Source organism: Myotis daubentonii, chromosome 5, assembly GCF_963259705.1.
Source record: "Myotis daubentonii chromosome 5, mMyoDau2.1, whole genome shotgun sequence".
In the NCBI taxonomy this organism is placed as follows: Eukaryota; Metazoa; Chordata; class Mammalia; order Chiroptera; family Vespertilionidae; genus Myotis; species Myotis daubentonii.
Window position 1 is genome coordinate 6,323,760 of NC_081844.1, and position 20,045 is coordinate 6,343,804.

At 48.6% G+C, this 20,045-nt stretch overlaps 1 protein-coding gene across 1 annotated transcript; it reads left to right on the forward strand.

Moving 5' to 3' along the window:
- Nucleotides 1-7: 7 nt before the first annotated feature.
- XAB2 (XPA binding protein 2) lies at nucleotides 8-19,055 on the forward strand. The gene is made up of 19 exons (XM_059695711.1): nucleotides 8-138; nucleotides 2,203-2,351; nucleotides 2,606-2,729; nucleotides 2,954-3,151; nucleotides 3,668-3,802; nucleotides 3,887-4,051; nucleotides 14,970-15,114; nucleotides 15,581-15,732; nucleotides 15,824-15,943; nucleotides 16,045-16,176; nucleotides 16,270-16,401; nucleotides 16,493-16,606; nucleotides 17,125-17,287; nucleotides 17,371-17,561; nucleotides 17,817-17,939; nucleotides 18,029-18,200; nucleotides 18,472-18,601; nucleotides 18,725-18,834; nucleotides 18,933-19,055. Exons 1-19 carry the CDS (start codon nucleotides 88-90, stop codon nucleotides 18,992-18,994), a joined length of 2,568 nt encoding a protein of 855 aa, XP_059551694.1. The 5' UTR covers nucleotides 8-87; the 3' UTR covers nucleotides 18,995-19,055.
- Nucleotides 19,056-20,045: the final 990 nt, after the last annotated feature.

The following is a 20,045-nucleotide window of genomic DNA, read 5'->3' on the forward strand; positions in this document are numbered from 1 at the left end:
GAAACGGATCTGGCTCGGGGAGGGCGGGTCTTCGGATAGAGACGTCATTACAACGCGACTGTTGGCTGTAGGTGGAGCGCTGGCAAAATGGTGGTCATGGCGCGACTTTCCCGGCAGGAGCGGCCGGACCTTGTCTTTGTGAGTCCGCAGGCACTGGAGACAGAGCCTGGATGCTTCAGGGGGTCGGGGCCTGGCCCCCCGGGGATCTGGGCCAAAGCCATGTCGGCCCAAGGGTGGGAGGAAGCTCCCGGGCTGGAGGTGCAGTCCGGACCGGGCTGGCCGGGAGTAGACGTCTGGTGCCCGAGCCCGGCGCCTGAGTGAAGCTCTGCTGTGGAGGTGAAGGGCCTGGCGCGCAAAGGGGAGCGCGCGGAGCGGGAGAGGAGAGAAACTCGAATGGCTGACTCTTGAGAGGCCTGGTCTTGGAAGGAAAGGCACCAAACCCGGTGGCCGGGCCGGGACTCTGGTGTCCGGGTAACGGTCCTGAGCGGCACCGTTTCTGGGAGAAAGGCGTGGTGCATGGCTTCGGAGCACCCTGCCGTCGGAAGTAAAGACCTGCTGGTGCGGACATGCCAGGCGATGGCCGGCGGGACCCAGAGAGCCCGAGAGTGACAGCTCAGAGAACAGTTACCTGCCAGACGGTCTGGATGGTGGGCTCCGGGGAGTGTGGCGTGTGGGCGCCGGCAGGTCCGGTCACGGCAGGGGGTCAGGGCAATGAGGCTTCAGGGGGTAGGACAGGGGCGGCGGGGCCCGGTGTGTGTCCAGGTGTTGATACTCAGGGAGCAGGTGTACAGCCGGGCAATGGCTCCGGAAAGGTCAAAAGGTCAAGCCCCCAGAATAGTTACAAGAAGAATAGAGTGTTTCCTCGTGGCTCAGCCTACCTGATTTTAGTAATTTAGCAGCTTGATTATAGTGACTCCAACTTTATTTACTTTTCTTCTTGTTTGGGGGATATTTCTTTTCTTTCTTTTTTATCAATCCCCCTACCTCTCTGCTTTGGCAACTATCAGCTTGTTCTTTTTTTCTTTCTTTCTTTCTTTTATCAGCTTGTTCTTTATATGTATGGTTTATAGTCTGTTTTGTTTATTCCTTTTTTTTGTTGTTTATTCTTTTTTTTTAATTCCACACATAATACAGTATTTATCTTTCTCTGGCTCCTTTCAGTTTTCGTATATGGTGGGAGAAAGTGGTCCAGTCTCACCTGGCCAGGGTGGCCCATGCACTGAGAGGCCCCCGGGGGTCGATTCTTGGTCAGGGCACATGTCCGGGTTGCAGGCTTGATCCCCAGGAGGCGGTGTGCAGGAGGCAGACAGTGGATGGGTTTTTGCCTCTCCTTGATGTTTCTATTTTCCCCTCTCCCTTCCTCTCTCTCTAAAATCAACAAAAACATATTTAAGAAAAGAAAGTGGTCCAGTTTCAATTTATTGCATTTATCTGTCCAGTTTTCCCAGCACCAGTTATTGAAGGGATTTGTCTCAAGGTTGTTGATTTCCTCTTTGATCCATTCATTGTTTAGTAGCATGCTATTTAGTCTTTACATATTTATGTGCTTTCCAGTGTTGTTCCTGTAGTTGATTTCTAGTTTCATGAAGTTGTAGTCTGAAAAGACACTTGATATGATTTCAGCCTTTTTTCAGTTATTGAGGCTTGTATTGTCACCTAAGGTGTAATTTATTTCACTGTTTCTTCACTTTCTTCCTCAGTGTCTAGGGCTAAAAGCTTTGTGTCTGGTGCATATCTGCCTTCTGAGTAAAGGTCTAGCTTCCAAGTTCTGGGGCACAGCTGAACTAGACTCTGGCTGGTGGTTAGCCTGAGGAAGTGGCAAAGATCTGGTGTCTAGGAAAAGGCATGTTGTGAGGAGATGAAGCTTACTGTCCAGGGCAGAGGGCTGGTGTTGGACAGGGCAGCCTAAGGAGTCTGGTGTCCGGGCCAGGGAGCGGGTAACTTGATTTGGAAGACCAAACAAGTGAAGTCTGGGTGACAGTCTATATCTGGCCTGGAATCCTATGACTGAGGAGTCTGATGGTCTGGGTTATATTGTGGGCAGTAGAATTCTGAAGGCTAAGTCTGGACCAGAGTCCTCTTTGGGCATCTGGTGACCTGGCTCTGAGGGTGGGCACCAAGATCTGGGTAAGGGTCTGCAGTTGGAGTAGATGGTGCTGTGCTGAGGTTCTGAGGGCAGTTCTCCCTTCTCCCCGTTGGCAGGATGAAGAAGACCTCCCCTATGAGGAGGAAATTATGCGGAACCAGTTTTCTGTCAAATGCTGGCTCCGCTACATTGAGTTCAAGCAGGGGGCCCCGAAGCCCCGGCTCAATCAGTTGTACGAGCGCGCGCTGAAGCTGCTGCCCTGCAGGTGAGACGGCTTCAGCGGCCCCACCCGCCCCGTTACAGCAGAGCTGGCCAGTAGGTCCCAAGTGGTGGCTATGGTTCGTCCCTGAGTATATGTCCTCGGATGGGCCAGCACACCCTCCCTTATATCCCAGCCCGTCCCCCATTGCTGATACTTGTCACTCTCCCAGGTTCCTGCTCCCAGCAGTGGCCTTATGGGGTAGGGTGAAGGAGTCTGGTGCTCCATGAAGCTGACCAACCAATGTCTGCCTCCTCCAGCTACAAACTCTGGTACCGCTACCTGAAGGCACGCCGGGCCCAGGTGAAGCATCGCTGTGTGACTGATCCTGCCTATGAAGATGTCAACAACTGCCACGAGAGGGCCTTCGTTTTCATGCACAAGGTGCGAGGTGGGGGGACCGGGCCAGGGCATGAGTCGGGAGGTGGATGAAGCAGGAGGCTTGGAGTCCTGTTGCCTTTGTGCACTTGAGGTTGAGCTAGACTTAGTCCCGGAGGGATCGCCTTCTGGGTCCTGCTGCATTTTGGCTTGGCCATGGGACATCTGGTGTTTTTGTAGCCATGCTATAGTGCCAGCAACTCAGACCCTGCCTCTCCTCATGCTTCTAGATGCCACGTCTATGGCTAGATTATTGTCAGTTCTTGGTGGACCAGGGCCGTATCACTCACACACGCCGCACTTTCGACCGTGCCCTCCGGGCGCTGCCTATCACACAGCACTCTCGTATTTGGCCTCTGTACTTGCGCTTCCTGCGCTCACACCCGCTACCTGAGACAGCCGTGCGGGGCTACCGGCGCTTCCTCAAGGTAAGCCTATGGAGGGTGAGGTGGGGTCGCCTCAGGCAGATGGGCCAGTTCCCCGGGTCAAAGTTTCCCCTGGCTCACTGGGACACTAGTCCCATGCAGGATGTCACTTAACAGATGTAAATGAGAAAAAGGCTCCTTGAGACAGGCAGGTTTTTGTTTGTAGTTTATTTGTTTATTCTTTAAATAGTTTAGTGTGGTGTGACTAAGACAGTCCCTGCCTGTAGGGAGCTGTTAGTCTCACTGGGTAAACAGATTCACATGAGCTGACCATATTGAAAACCAGAGTAAAACTGCAGCTGTGGGGGACACAGCTACGGAAATGTATAACAGGCAGTGTGGAGGTCAAGGTGCAAACCGTGGGGCTGAGGCTAGACCACTAGAGCCTAGTGTGGACAGGTGTGGCCCGGACAGTGGTAGTAGGCTAACAGGTGGCTCAGAGCCATTGAGTGGGAAGGTAGGCACAGCGGTGTGGCTCTGTGGCCCCACTGACTGCCGACATGGTGTGTGGGTGCTCAGCTGAGCCCTGAGAGCGCAGAGGAATACATCGAGTACCTCAAGTCAAGTGACCGGCTGGACGAGGCTGCACAGCGCCTGGCCACCGTGGTGAATGATGAGCGCTTCGTTTCCAAGGCTGGCAAGTCCAACTACCAGGTGGGCCTATGGGGAGACGGGGGCCAGGTTGGAGGGATTACCCGCTCAGGGACTGAGGCTGAAATTCCTTCCTGGACCCTGCAGCTGTGGCACGAGCTCTGTGACCTCATCTCCCAGAACCCGGACAAGGTGCAGTCGCTCAACGTGGACGCCATCATCCGAGGGGGCCTTACCCGCTTCACAGACCAGCTGGGCAAGCTCTGGTGTTCACTGGCCGACTACTACATCCGCAGTGGCCATTTTGAGAAGGTGCGTGGGTACACTGGGTGCAGGGCAGAGTCTCCCACCAAAGCACAGTACTCAGGCCACATGTGGGCACGTGCTTGAGCAAGAAACACCTGCAGGTGTGGGTGTGCCAGTGTGCACACGTGTGCACCTCATGCATCTATTTATCTTGCCGAAGGCCTGCTGGCAAGTGCATCGCTTTTGAGTCAGCTGTGTGGCCCTGGATCCCCTAAGCCTCAATTTGAAAAATTGATTGAGTAGCAGCATATCCTCACCTGTGGGGAATCAGGTGCCAAGCAGGTGCCTGACTTGCTGACCACTCCCCACTCCCGAGATGTTGGTGTTGTTAACCTGAAGATAAAAGGCAAAAGTGAGAGGCAGCAAGCGTTTGTTTGAGATCCCAAATAATAGCTATTCGGGAAGCACTGATTGAGGCAAAAATCCAAACAGTATTTTTACTAGGAGTGAAGGCAAGGGGTATTTTTGAGAAAAGGAAGCGGAACAACTATTTGAGTAGACGAGAGGAATATCTGTAGGGGCAAATAAGCTAACAGTGGTGCTAACTCTAAAGAATGTTTTTAATTTTCAGTCTGGTAGTCATCATATCTTCTCTCTTATCTTTGCAAACAGTTGTTTGTTTAGCAAGTAAGTTGCTTTAGGCCCAGTCCATAGGTTATTTTGCCCTGTTTTCACCTTCCAAAGGTTTGAGGAATAAGACATGCATGGCAGTTCCAACTCCATGTTAAATGGGCTCAGTTTATATTTTTTACATTTTCTTCCTTTAGGTTGAGATCTTTCCTTGAAAGCATCACTGATCAATTGCTGGAAAACAGTACTGATCACTTATTAAAAGCACCGTTGGTCCCTCATCGCTGAGAAGGCTAGTTTTTAGTATGTCATGCCATTGTCAGTCCCTCATCACTAGGAAGACTCTTGTTGGTATGTTGGTATGCCATATGCCACGTAGGTGGGAAATTGTTTTTTGTTTTTTTTAGGAGCCTTAGGGCAGGCACATTTGAGGAACAGAGGAAAGCTTTATCGTCATATTCCTCCACAGGCAAACTCTTTTGTAGTTTCTTGAGACTTCTCATATGAAGTCTCACAAACCTTAGTGCTCATTTCAAAATGCTGAGCAACTAGTATCTGAGTGGTATTTTTAAAACATTGAGCTATGCAAAACAAAAGTTCATAACAGCAAAAATTTCTATAATAAATAAAAGGCTAAGTTCAAATTGAAGAATAGATCTGAACCAGGAGGAATGCTTGAGGGAAGTTAGCCAAGGTATTAGAGAACCAGGAGGTGTCAGTGGTTAATCATTTGACTTGTGCCCAGATTTTATCTAGTTCCATCTGTTTTACTGAAGGTGTTTTATCCAAGTGTAACAGAAGTATTAACACAGCAAACCTCACCTTGCTCAGCTAGAATAGTATAGTCAAGCACAATTTTATCATCTAGTATAATTTGTGAAAAGGAACTTAAAAAGTTTTCCTGGTTGGCTGTTGCTTTGGCGCTAGCTCCAGCAACTTTCTCTAAGGTTTGTGATAAGTTTCTAATCATGTACTTGTTAATTGCAGTACCTGCCCGAGGAAAAAGTATTCTTCCAAATTGGGTACCTTCATTGGAATTGACATTCCCAGGCATTGAAATCCTTTACTATGTGTGCTACCACATGCACATTTTGGCCTGTGAAGTAGGTTGAGTTATCTTCCCAGGTAGAAATTAAGGGAAACAATAGCTATTTATACTCAGTGCTTGGCCTTGCATATTATTTATGACATATTAAGGGAACTAGAAAGGAACTAAAGGGAAAAAGAAAAAATGAAGGTGTGGTTTATACTCAGTTCTGCTTACCAAAGGTATAATTTACTAAATTGTTGTAGGTCACAGGTAGCTTCGGAGAAAAAAAATTTTATATCTGGAAAACAAAGATTTAAAAAGCCCAGTAATATTTCATATAAAAAACATAAAATGTTCATCCTCACTAGTTCATTCAGCCTCATGCTATTAATTCCTATTGATCTTTTTTTAAAATATATTTTTAAATTAATTTCAGAGAGAAAGGGAGAGGGAGAGAGAGAGAAAAACATCAGTGATGGGAGAGAATCATCAATCGGCTGCCTCGTGCACACTCCCTACTGGAGTGTGGCACAATCCAGGCACATGCCCTTGACCAGAATCTAACCTGGGACCCTTCAGTCCACAGGCTGACGCTCTGTCCATTGAACCAAACCAAACTGGCTAGGGCAATTCGTATTGATCTTTTTGTCAGCAGTTTTATGAATTCAGTTTTTCTTAGTGTTCTGCAAATTCTCAACCAGTTTAATGGTGTGATCTGGAAGTTTATCCGAAACCTGTATTTTATTTTATTTATTTATATATTTTTTTGTTTAAAATGTTACGTATGTCTCCTTTTTCTCCATTGACACCCCGCCCCACTCCCCCACCTGCCACTCTCACCCCTGAGGGCAAACCCCCACCACCCCAGTATCCGTGTCCATTGGTTATGCTAATATGCATGCATACAAGTCCTTTGGTTGATTTCTAGCGCCCCCCCCCCTCCTCATCTTCTCTCTGAGGTTGGACAGTCTGTTCAGTGCTACCTTGTCTCTGGATCTATTTTTGTTCATCAGTTTATATTGATCATTATATCCCATGTATAAGTGAGCTCATGTGATATTTATCTTTCTCAGACTGGCTTATTTCACTTAGCATAATGATCTCCAGTTCCATCCATGCTGTTGTAAATGGTAAAAGTTCCTTCTTTTTTATGGCACTCTATTCATTAGCCAAACCAGCTAGGGCCCAAGTTGTTTTTACTAATAAATTTGTAATAAGCCTAGAAAGAATAAAAGTATTATATTTAATGTTGATAACTCTAAAAACATGTCTGTTTCAACAAACCACACTCAGATCAGCTTTAATAATTAAATTCTTGCCAAAACCGGTTTGGCTCAGTGGATAGAGCATCGGACTGAAGGGTCCCGGGTTTGATTCTGGTCAAGGGCACATGTCGGGGTTGCGGGCTTAATCCCCAGGAGGGGGCATGCAGGAGGCAGCCCATCAGTGATTCTCTCTCATCTATGTTTCTATCTCTCTCCCCCTCTCCCTTCCTCTCCGAAATCAATGAAAACATATATATATTTTTAAAATAATTTTTAAAAAGAAGACTGAAAAAGAGTTTATTGCCTATGTTTTCTTCTAGGAGTTTTATAGTTTCATATCTTACATTTAAGGGTGTAATCTGTGTTGCATTTATTTTTGTATATGGTGTGAGAAAGTGGTCCAGTTTTACCGTTTTGCATGTATCTGTCCAGTTTTCCCAGCACCAATTGTTGAAGGGCTTTGTCTCAAGGTTGTTGATTTCCTCTTTTTAAAAAAATGTTTTTACTGAGTTTTAGAGAGAAAAGAAGGGAGAGAGAGAGAACATCAATGTGAGAGAGAAACATTGAGCTGTTGCCTCCCACATGCACCCCTACCCAGGATTCTACAATATGAGCATGTGCCCTGACTGGAATTAAACCCATGACCTTTCGATGCACAGAATGAGGCTCAGAGAGCTGAGTCATACCAGCCAGGGCTTGCTTTCCTCTTTGATCCATTTGTTGTTCAGTAGCATGTTGTTTTTTCTCCACATATTTGTGTGCTTTCCAATGTTCTTCCTGTAGTTGATTTCTAGTGTCTTGAAATTATGGTCTGAAAAGACATTTGGTATGATTACAATATTTTTTAAGGTATTGAGACTGGTTTTGTGGCTTAATGTGTGATGTATTTCACTTTACCCATTGTATATCCTTGCCTCCTTTCCCATAAATTAATGATCATATAAGTGATGATTTACTTCTGGGCTCTCTATTTTATTCCATTGATTTACTAGTATATGTCTGCTTTTATACCAGTACCATACTCTTTTGATTATTGTAGCTTTGTTTCAAATCAGGGAGTATATACCTCCCACTTCGTTCTTTCTCAAGGTTTCTTTGGCTATTTAGTGTCTTTTGTAGTTCCATATAAATTTTAGGATTAGTTCTAGTTTTTAGAAGAATACCATTGATATATTTTTTTAAAATATATTTTATTGATTTTTTACAGAGAAGAAGGGAGAGGGACAGAGAGCCAGAAACATCGATGAGAGAGATCGATCAGCTGCCTCCCGCATGCCCCCCACTGGGGATGTGCCCGCAACCAAGGTACATGCCACTGACCGGAATCGAACCTGGGACCCTTCAGTCCGCAGGCCGACGCTCTATCCACTGAGCCAAACCGGTCCGGCACCATTGATATTTTAACAGCTATTGCTTTTGAGTCTGTATATTGCTTTAGGTAGTAAGGACATTTTAACAACATTAGTCCTTCCAGTCTATCCTTCTATTTATTTGTGTCTTCTTCAGTTTCTTTCTTCAGTGTCCTATAGTTTTCAGAGTACACCTCTTTGTTAAATTTATTCCTAGGTGTTTTATTATTTTTGATGCAACTGTAACTGGGATTGTTTTCTTAATTCTTTTTGGTGGAGTCTTTTTTATGTATAGTATCATCAGTGGCAAATAGTGAGAGCTTTACTTTTTTTCCTATCTGATGCCTTTTCTTTCCTTTTTTTTTTTTTTTTTTTTTGGTCTGATTGCTGTGTCTAGGACTTTCAATACCATGTTTAATAGACGGGTGATAGTGGGCATCTTTGTCTTGTTCCTGACCTTAGAGGAAAAGCTTCCAGCTTTTCACCATTGAATATAATATTAGCTGTGGGTTTGTCAGGTATGCCCTTTGTTATGTTGAGGTATGTTCCTTTTATACCCACTTATAGAGAGTTTTTATCATAAAGGAATGTTGAATTTTATCAAATGCTTTTTCTGTGCCTATTGAGATGATTATGTGATATTTATCCTTTATTTTGTTAATATGATGTATCACATTGATTGATTTACAGATTTTTAAACGATCTTTCCATCCCTGGGATAAATCCTACTTGGTCATGGTGTATAATGCTTTTAATGTATTTTTCAATCTGGTTTGCTAATACTTTGTTGAGAATTTTTGCGTCTGTGTTCATCAAGGTTATTTGCCTATAATTTTCTTTTGTTGTAATATTTCTGTCTGGTTTAGGTATCAGAGCAATGCTGGCTTTGTAGAATGAGTTTGCAAGTGTTCCTCCCTCTTTAATTTTTTGAAATAGTTTAAGAAGGATAGGTATTAATTCTTGTTTAATGTTTGATAGAATTCACCTGTAAAGCCATCTGATTCTGCACTTCATTTGTTGGGAGTTTTTTTATTATGGCTTCAATTTCATTGCTAGTAATCGGTCTGTTTAGATTTTCTATCTCTTCCTGGATCAGTTTTGGAAGATTATATGCTTCTAAAATTTATCCATTTCTTCTAGATTGCTGAATTTGTTTACATTGTAATACTCTGTAACAATTCTTTGTATTTATGTTGTAACTTCTCTTTCATTTATGATTTTATTTGGGCTCTGTTTTTTTGAAGAGTTTAGCTAAGGGATTTTCAATTTTGTTTATCTTTTTAAAGAATCAGCTCTTAGTTTAATTTATCTTTCCTATTGTTTTTTTAAAATCTCTATTTTGTTTATTTCTGCTCTGATCTTAATTATTTCTTTACTCCTGCTTTCAGTGTGTGTGTATACTCACTCATATGTATGTATGTATATTTTATTGATTTCAGAGAGGAAGGGAGAGGGAGAGAGATAGAAATATCGATGATGAGAGAGAATCATTGATCGGCTGTCTCCTGCATGCCCCCAACTGGGGATCTAACCCAAAACCAGGGCATGTGCCCTTGACTGGAATTGAACCTGGGACCCTTCAGTCCACAGGCCGACACTCCATCCACTGAGCCAAACCAGCTAGGGCAAGTTTTGTTCTTCTTTTTCTAGTCATTTTAGGTGTAATGTTAGAGATTGTTTATTTGGGATTTTTCTTGTTTCTTGATGTAGGCTTGTACAGCTATGAACTTCCCTGTTATAACTGCTTTTGCCTCATCCCATAAACTTTGAAAAGTTACATTTTTATTTTGATTTATCTCAAGGTTATTGATTTCCTCTTTGATCCATTTGTTGTTTAGTAGCATGCTGTTTTTTTCCACACATTTGTGTGCTTGGTAGTTGATTCCTAGTTTCACAAAATTGTGGTTGAAACAGAGGCTTGATGTGATTTCAGACACATCATAATTAAAATGCCAAAAATTAAAGACAGAGAATCTTAAAGGCAGCAAGAAAAAAGAAAACTGTTACCTACAAAGGAGTTCTCATAAGGCTGACACCTGAATTTTCATCAGAAACTCTACAGGACAGAAGGGAATGGCATGAAGTACTCAAGGTAATGGAAAGCAAAGATCTGAGACCAAGATTACTATATCCAGCAAGGCTATCATTCAAAATAGATGGTCAAATAAAGAGCTTCCCAGACAAAAAAAGGCCAAAGGAGTTCATCACCACCAAGCTGGCATTACAAGAAATGCTAAAGGGATTGCTGTAAGGGATTGCTGGAAAGAAGAAACAGAGAGAGAAACCTAGCCATACAGAATTAAAATGGCTATAAGTAAGTACCTCTCAATAATAACCCTAAATGTAAATGGATTAAATGCTCCAAAAAAGTTTCCCAGACAGGCATCCCGGTCAGCCGAGCAGCTCTCCCACTGTGGTAGTGCACTGACCACCAGGGGGCAGCTTCTGCATTGAGCATCTGCCCCCTGGTGGTCAGTGTGCGTGATAGCGACTGGTCGACTGGTCATTCCGCCATTCGGTTGCTGGGCTTTTATTATATAGGATGATAAAAAAGAAATGAGAAACGATCATTTGCATTTAAACAATAGTAGCCTTCACTACTTACATGTGCTCATTGTATAATACATACACAATGAACATAATTACATTTGTGCACAAACTAGTAATGGATTTGAAAACCTGCTTATTGCTGTACACATCTATTCCAATGAAGGATAAGCCTAGTACTTCAAAATATCTGTGTTTTAAATTGCTTTTCAAGAAAACATAATGACATTTGTGTTTAAGCTGACAAGAACGAGGCAGTAACTGCTGACATTGCAATCTGACTGAGAAATAATTATAGCAGGAAATGGAACATACTTCACTTTGAGAAATTCTTTAACCTTCAATTCTGAATGATAACTTTGCCAGGTAAATTATTCTAGGTTGTAGGTTTCTTTCAGCCTGTGAAACTGGCCTGTTACTCCTTTCTGACTTGTAAAATTGCTCCTGAAAAATCAGCCAAAAGCCTTTTGGCATTTCCTTCCTACATAATTTATTGTTTCCTTCTTGCTTTCTTCAAGATTCTCTATCTTTAACTTCCCATTTTAATAACAAGATGTCTTGGTGTTGGCCTCTTTGGATTCATCTTGTTTGGATCTCTTTCTCTGCTTCCTGGACTTGGATGTCTGTTTCCTTCCCAGGTTAGGAAAGTTTTTAGCCATTATTCAAATAAAGGTTCTGTTCCTTTCTCTCTTTCTGCTGGAAACCTTCTAATGCGAACGTTTGGGTGCTTAATGTTCTTCCAAAGGGTTCTTAAACTATCCTCATTTTTAAAAATTCTTTTTGCTCTTCTGATAGGTTTACTTCCACTTGCATGTCTTCCAGGTCACTGATCTAGTCTGTATTGGCTAATCTGCTTTTGATTTCTTCTAGTGTATTTTTCGTTCAGGTTATAGTATTCTTCAGCTCTACCCGGTTCTTTCTTTTTTTTTAATTTTTCCCTTTGTTGATTAAGATATTACAAATGTGTCCTTATCCCCCCAATACCTGGTTCTTTATTATACTTTCTAACTCTTCATTGAATTTCTCTCTAAGTTCCTTTATTTCACTCTCAAGTTTGGTGAGCATCCTCATAACTGTTTATTTGAATTCTTTTTTTTTTTTAAGTTTTTATTTTGTGTTTTTTTTTTTTTTAAATATATTTTATTGATTTTTTACAGAGAGGAAGGGAGAGGGATAGAGAGTTAGAAACATCGATGGGAGAGAAACATCGATCAGCTGCCTCCTGCACACTCCCCACTGGGGATGTGCCCGCAACCCAGGTACATGCCCTTGACCGGAATCGAACCTGGGACCTTTCAGTCCGCAGGCCGACGCTCTATCCACTGAGCCAAACCGGCTTCGGCTTGTGTTTTTTTTTTAAATACAGATTTCAGAGAGGAAGGGAGAGGGAGAGAGAAATAGAGACATCAGCCGAAACCGGTTTGGCTCAGTGGATAGAGCGTCGGCCTGCAGACTGAAAGGTCCCAGGTTCAATTCCGGTCAAGGGCATGTACCTGGGTTGCGGGCACATCCCCAGTAGGAGATGTGCAGGAGGCAGCTGATCGCTGTTTCTCTCTCATCGATGTTTCTAACTCTCTATCTCTCTCCCTTCCTCTCTGTAAAAAATCAATAAAATATATTAAAAAAAAAATAAAATACATAAAAAAAAAAAAAAGAAATAGAGACATCAATGATGAGAGAATCATTGACTGGCTGCCTCCTGCACGCCCCCTACTGGGGATCGAGACCGCAACCCAGGCATGTGCCCCTGACTGGGATCGAACCCGGGTCACTTCGGTCTGCAGGCCAATGAACCAAACTGGCTAGGGCTCTTTGAATTCTTTATTGGGCAAATTACTTATCTCCATTTCATTAGGATTTTTTTTCCTCTTATTTGAAAGATATTCTGGCATCTTCTCATTGCTTGATTTTCTATGTTCATTTATATTAATTAGACATAATAGCCATCTCTCCCAGTCTTGAAAATATGACCGTGTGTAGAAGCAGCCTCTGTGGCAGGCTGTCTGTGCCGGGTGCTTCCTGCAAGCCAGTTGGAGGTGAGCAGGTGCCTGGAGCGTCCAGAGTGCTGGCGCAGCTTCATGCAGGGAGGCTGGGTGTGGTGATGCCCTGTTGATTCTGCTTACTCCTTTGTTCAGAGCCAAAATGGGCTCTGGGCAGTGTGGCAGGGAATGTGCTGCAGCCGTCTTGGAAGTAGGCCAGAGCGCCTGACTGGAGCCCCTGCCCTCCCGGCTGGGGTGGAGTGGGACATGACAGTGGTACTCACCAGCACCTCTGATTCTAGAGTCCTGCCGATCCCAGAGAACTGGTTTCCAGCCTCCTCTATTTGGTCTCTTTCATTTGTTGTTGAGAAGCTGTTTAATCAGCCCTCAGTTGTCTCTCGGGAGTAATTGCTCTGTATGTAGGTGTGTATTGCAGTGTGCTGGTGGAAGAACGTGAATTGCCCGTCTTCCTACACAATGCCATTTTGGACCCTGTTTTGTCCTTTAGAAGCTTCTGTATATCAACTAAAGAGTGTATTCTCTTGTTCCCAAGAGGTTTGGAATCTTTTATTTTAAGAGGAGAGAAGGTTGAGATAGAGTTAAAAAACAAGGTTTTCCTGAATGGCTGTTAGAATTTCAAATTATTTTGGCTAATTTGGCCTATTTTATTCAAAAGGCACAAGACGAAGGACCAAAATGTTTCTCTATATATTTAGCTAGAACTTCAAGGAAGGTACTTTTTGAGGACTTGGGAAGGTGAAGATCCAATGGTAGAGGCAAAGTCTCCTGAAAGTCGCCATGGCAGAACGTAAAGACAAGTGATGTTAACTGAAAGCCCCGGTTGTTTGTTGAAGTAGATGCCGGTCTGGGGAGGTCTGCAAACTCATCATTTTGGGGGGGCTGGCCTGGACAAGGATTTAGAAAGAGGGAGAGACAGAAATATCGATATGAGAGAAGCACATCGATTGGTTGCCTTCTGCACCCGCTCAAACCAGGGCCTGAGCCAGGGAGGAGCCTGCAACAGAGATCAGTGCCCTTGACCAGAGTTGAACCCAGGACCCTTAGGTCCGCAGGCCAGCGCTCTATCCACTGAGCCGAACTGGCTAGGGCCATTTATTTTTTACAGTATCCATCTTATCTTGCCCTCATCCTTGGGGAGAGACATAGGGCTTTGAGAGATCCCCGGAGGAGCTGGCATGGGGTTTTGGAGCTTTGGGGAAAGGGAGTAGACGGGAGCTGGGCTGAGGGGAGAAAGTGGGCGGTGAAGTGCTAGGGAGTGGTGAGAAGGGCTTTGCAGGCTGAGAGACTGGCTGTGTCCCACTCGGAGCCTCCAGCAGTCTTGAGGCATGACCAGGTATCCATTGTACAACGACCATCTAGGCTGCCACTTCAGTAGAATGCACTGGCCAGGGCTAGCAGCAAGCCAGCAGCCTGGTGGAGGCAGGGGGCAGGACCGTCAGGAGCAGGGGTGGAGAGATGGGGCCTGAGCTTGGGGGTGCCAAGGTGTCTGGGAGAATTTGAGCTGGAGAAGGGGGGTCAGGTGGGCATAACGCAGTGATGGCGAACCTTTTGAGCTCGGCGTGTCAGCATTTTGAAAAACCCTAACTTAACTCTGGTGCCGAGTCACATATAGAAATTTTTTGATATTTGCAACCATAGTAAAACAAAGACTTATATTTTTGACATTTATATTATAAATTTAAATGCCATTTAACAAAGGAAAATCAACCAAAAAAATGAGTTCATGTGTCACCTCAGACTCGCGTGTCATAGGTTTGCCATCACTGGCATAACGGGTGCTAGTAGCAACCATTGAGCCTTCTGTGGCTGAGCTGAGTTTAGAGTCCCTGCAGTGTGGACCCGGGTGCCAGGTTGTTGACACATGTCTTCCTTGCACCTCACAGTGACTGCATGAGGGGCTGTCACTCTCAGTTTTCTGAGGAGGAGCCAAGGTCCCCAGGCCACTCTGTCAGGGAAGGGGCCGGCTCCAACCTGCTCTGCTGAGCATCACTGCTCAGAGCCTGATGGAGCTGAGCAGGCCCAAGGGAAGGCCCTCCAGGGTCCCAGCTTGGGACTGGTGCCAGGGGCAGCGCTGCTGGAGTCCCTGTGTCTATTTCGGGGGGTGGGGGTGGGGGCATGCCTCTTCCATGCCAGTGCTTCACCCCTCCCGATACCCACCCACAGGCTCGGGACGTGTACGAGGAGGCCATCCGGACTGTGATGACCGTGCGGGACTTCACCCAGGTGTTTGACAGCTATGCCCAGTTCGAGGAGAGCATGATTGCAGCAAAGATGGAGACCACCTCGGAGCTGGGGCGGGAAGAAGAGGGTGAGCTGCTGGGACAGTCCTGGGCCGGTAGGGAGAGTGGACTCTGATAGCCTGCAGGTATTGGGGGAGATCCAAGGGGCTGGGGCAGTGGAGAGGTGTGTCTTGGGGTCAGTCGGGCCAGCAAGGAGGGAGGAAGGGTGGGCAGTGCAGGGGGGTTTGGGGGAGTAACCCCAACTGAGGATACATCTCAAGCTTGGGCTGGACATAGGCTGGGTGGAGAGGGAGGGCTGGAGGATGGCAGAGGGCAGCAGGGCAGGAGGGCTAGGGGAATGACAAGGGCTAGGAGTGAGTCTGGGGTCGGGATGGCCTTGCGGCAGCTCAGGGAAGGAGTGCAGAGTGGACAGTGGGACAACTGGAAGGTCAGAGCACTGGGCCACGGGCTGGAGGGAGAGAGGGCTGGGAGATGGAAGCGAGTATGTGCCGAGGCCCTCAACCCCACTCCCCTGGCCCTCCCCATGGGTCCCAGATGACGTGGACTTGGAACTGCGCCTGGCCCGCTTTGAGCAGCTGATCAGTCGGCGGCCCCTGCTCCTCAACAGCGTCTTGCTGCGCCAGAACCCGCACCATGTCCATGAGTGGCACAAGCGTGTGGCCCTGCACCAGGGCCGCCCCCGGGAGGTGCGTGATGGCCCTGCCCCTCAAAACCCCACCCCATCCTCGCCTGCCACGGCCCCAGTTGTCCAGCCTGACCCCTGCCCCTCCTCCACAGATCATCAACACGTACACGGAGGCTGTGCAGACAGTGGACCCCTTCAAGGCCACGGGCAAACCCCATACGCTGTGGGTTGCATTTGCCAAGTTTTATGAGGACAACGGGCAGCTGGATGATGTGAGTCCATTTGCATTGTGTGTGTGTGTAGATGCATCCTTGTTCAGGGGACTCGGGCAGGTGGGTGGGCAGGGTCTCAGCCGGACCTCTGCCTGCCCCAGGCCCGCATCATCCTGGAGAAGGCCACCAAGGTGAGCTTCAAGCAGGTGGATGACCTGGCCAGCGTGTGGTGCGAGTGTGGGGAGCTGGAGCTCCGGCATGAGAACTACGACCAGGCCTTGCGGCTGCTGCGGGTAAATGTCCCCGGGGTTTTGGAGAGGGGAGTGTGCAGGTGTGTGACCCAGCCTGGACCCACCCTCCCAGCATCCCCTCCGGTGTGTTTCTAGAAGGCAACAGCACTGCCCGCCCGCCGGGCTGAGTATTTTGATGGCTCGGAGCCTGTGCAGAACCGTGTGTACAAATCGTTAAAGGTGTGGTCCATGCTTGCCGACTTGGAGGAAAGCCTTGGCACCTTTCAGGTGAGCTGCCAGGGCCCAATGCATCATGGGAGAGTGGTGGGGTTGCCAACTCAGCCCCAGGATGTGCTCTGACCTGCCCCTGCCCCTGCAGTCTACCAAGGCTGTGTATGACCGTATTCTGGACCTGCGCATCGCTACCCCCCAGATCGTCATCAACTACGCCATGTTCCTGGAGGAGCACAAGTACTTCGAGGAGAGCTTCAAGGTGAGGAGAGCCCATCCGGAGATCCCAGACAGCAGTGTTCCTACCCTCATACAGTGTTGGCCCCTGTATTCGTTTGCTCAGGCTACTGTAACGAAGTGCCGTGGGCTTACGCACAGCAATTTATTATCGCGCGTTTCTGGAGGCTGCACGTCTGAGGTCAAGGGTTCGTTCCTTCTGAGGCCTCTCTTTGGCCTATAGATGACCATCTTTGTTCTTGTGCTCACCTGTTCATCGTGTCTGCATGTTTCTGGTGTCTCTCCATGTGTCCAGGTTTCCTCTTATAAGGACACCCATCATATTAAAATAGGGGGCACCCTAATGACCTCATTTCAACTTACTTTTTTAAATACCTTATCTCCAAATACAGTCACATTCTAAAATACTGGAGCTAGGCTTCCACATGAATGTCAGGGGTCATAGCCTGCCTCTGTGTGTATGAGGGGAGGGAGGGTGCTGGTGTGGGTATGTGGGCTGTCCTTGCCCTGAGGACTCACACATGACTCCCCCTCTCTGGGCAGGCGTATGAGCGTGGCATCTCGCTGTTCAAGTGGCCCAATGTGTCTGACATCTGGAGCACCTATCTGACCAAATTCATCGCCCGCTATGGGGGCCGCAAGCTGGAGCGGGCTCGGGACCTCTTTGAGCAGGCGCTGGATGGTTGCCCCCCCAAATATGCAAAGAGTGAGGAGCGCCAGTTGGCTCAGTGGAGGGTGGTAGGGTGGGGGGCCAGGCCAGACTTCCGACCTGCCCTTGTCCTGCCACAGCCCTGTACCTGCTGTACGCACAGCTGGAGGAGGAGTGGGGCCTGGCCCGGCACGCAATGGCCGTGTACGAGCGCGCCACCCAGGCCGTGGAGCCCGCCCAGCAGTACGAGATGTTCAACATCTACATCAAGCGGGCAGCGGAGATCTATGGAGTCACCCACACCCGTGGCATCTACCAGAAGGCCATTGAGGTGCCCGCTGCAGGGGCATGGGGCAGGGGGCTGCAGGTGCCTTAGAACAGCAGTCGCCAACCGGTGAGGTCCGAAAGGTTGGCGGCCGCTGCCTTAGAAGATGGGAGGGGTCCTGCAGGCTGCACATCTGAGCATGCCTAGACCTGGGCTGGCAGAGAGCATTCGGGAAGCTCAGGGACCAGCCTGCTGTTTTGGGATCTCCTGTGGCAGCTCTCCTCCCACCTCATGCTGTTCTTGGTGATTGGCATTACCCAGGTGCTGTCGGACGAGCACGCCCGGGAGATGTGCCTGCGGTTTGCGGACATGGAGTGTAAGCTTGGAGAGATTGACCGCGCCCGGGCCATCTACAGCTTCTGCTCCCAGATCTGTGACCCTCGGGTAGGCATGAGCCCAGGGCAGGTGGGTGAGCAGGGGGAGGCAGCAGCTGAGCTAGCCAGCTCCTACACAGGCACCCCCACCCTCCACAGACAACTGGGGCCTTCTGGCAAACATGGAAGGACTTCGAGGTACGGCATGGCAACGAGGACACCATCCGGGAGATGCTGCGTATCCGCCGAAGCGTGCAGGCCACTTACAACACACAGGTCAACTTCATGGCCTCGCAGATGCTCAAGGTGTCGGGCAGTGCTACAGGCACTGGTGAGCAGCTGCAGCCACCCTTCACCCTGGTTGGGTCCACCCTGGGGCAACACACTCCCCTGTCTCAGGGCCTGTGGGTCCTGCCTCTGCCCTCTACCCAGCCTTGACCTCCTGGAACTGGGAGCAGCAGGTTCAACTCTGTACCTCCCTGCTTGAAACTGGGAACTCCTTGAGGGCTGGAGCCTCGGGGACAGGTGGGGGTCCTTCAGCACATGGTGTGGCTGTGGAGAGAGCCCTCCACCGTGTCTGACTCCCCTTCCCACTTTCCCAGTGTCCGACCTTGCCCCCGGGCAGAGTGGCATGGATGACATGAAGCTACTAGAGCAGCGGGCAGAGCAGCTGGCAGCCGAGGCTGAGCACGACCAGCCCCCACGGGCCCAGAGCAAGATCCTGTTCGTGAGGTGAGGATGGGGGGCCGGGGGTGGGGGGTGGGAGCAAGCCAGTTCTTCCTCAGGAGGGAGGTTCCTGGGGAGGCCAGAGAAGTGGCCAGACCCACTGAACAGTGTGACTCCCACCCGCCCCAGGAGCGATGCATCCCGGGAGGAACTGGCTGAGCTAGCGCAACAGGCCAACCCGGAGGAGATCGAGCTGGGCGAGGACGAGGACGAGGATGAGATGGACCTGGAGCCCAATGGTGAGGGGCCAGCCAGCCCAGCAGGGTGGTGAGGGGAGGCAGGAGCTGGACCCCCTTTTGGAGGGTTGCCAAGTGACCATGTCCTCTCCACCTTCCAGAGGTGCGGCTGGAGCAGCAGAGTGTGCCGGCTGCTGTGTTTGGGAGCCTGAAGGAGGACTGATGGCGCACTGCCCGCCCCCGCCCCCACCCCCCTCACAATGAAGCCTGTTTGTATGACTTGGTCTGAGCCTCCTTCCTGCCTGCCCCTCCTGCCACCCAGGTGCCTGCAGGGACTGCCAGCTCATTCTCACTCTGGCCCTGGGCCCAGCCCCCTCCACCCCGAGATTGGCTGGTGTAGGAGGTGGTGCAACTGGGCTTTGGGCCAGGGCACATGCCCATCCTCACCCTGCAGAGCCAGTTCTGGACTTGGGCTGCCTGAGGCCTCTTTGATCCCTGAGCCTTGGGAGAGGCGGGGCCTTGCCCCCATCTGCCCAGGTCCCACCAGCCCCTGCTCCTGAGGTCTGTCTTGCCACCCCAGTCAGCAGGTAGAGATCCCCAGCTTCTCCCTGGGAGGACTGGTCAGCTAGCTTGAGAGGTAGACAGTCCCTGGGACTTAGCAAGGCATCTCTATCCTGGGCAGAGGCCAGGAGCCGGAACTCAGCCCTGGGCCACGCCATGGTGTGCCCTTAAGTTAAGCTCTGGGAAACCATTAGCAGGCTCTAAGCTATTAAGGGATTTTAAGCATTTAGGGATGTAATCAGATTTGTGTCCTGAATAGGCCATGCAGGCTGCTGTGGGGGGTTGGCTTGTGATAGGCGGTGGCTGGGAGTTCGGGGAGGCCCAGGCTGTTGACTTGGACTAGGGGTGGTCACGGGGACAGAGAGGCGATAAAGCACAGAAGAGGCTCTAGGGGGTGAAGTGTGCGGTATTGGATGGCACTGGGAAGCTGGTCCCTCCCTGGCATGTCAGAGCTACAGGGAGACAGAGCCCAGCCTGGCTCAAGCTTATGGTGTAGGGCCCGTCGGGCATCTGGCCATGCCAGGAGCTCTGAGGAGACAACACGGGAATCCTTGTTTCAGGGGCGGTAACCAGCCTAGAAATGTAGGCAGGCGGCTGGAAGAGACGATCGAGTTTAGCAGTTGGCCACAGACCAAGTGCCAGTCGAGGCAAATAATAACAGGCACGCTGGCGAGGAAAACAGTGAGCAGGGATGGGAAGGCCGTGGGGAGAGG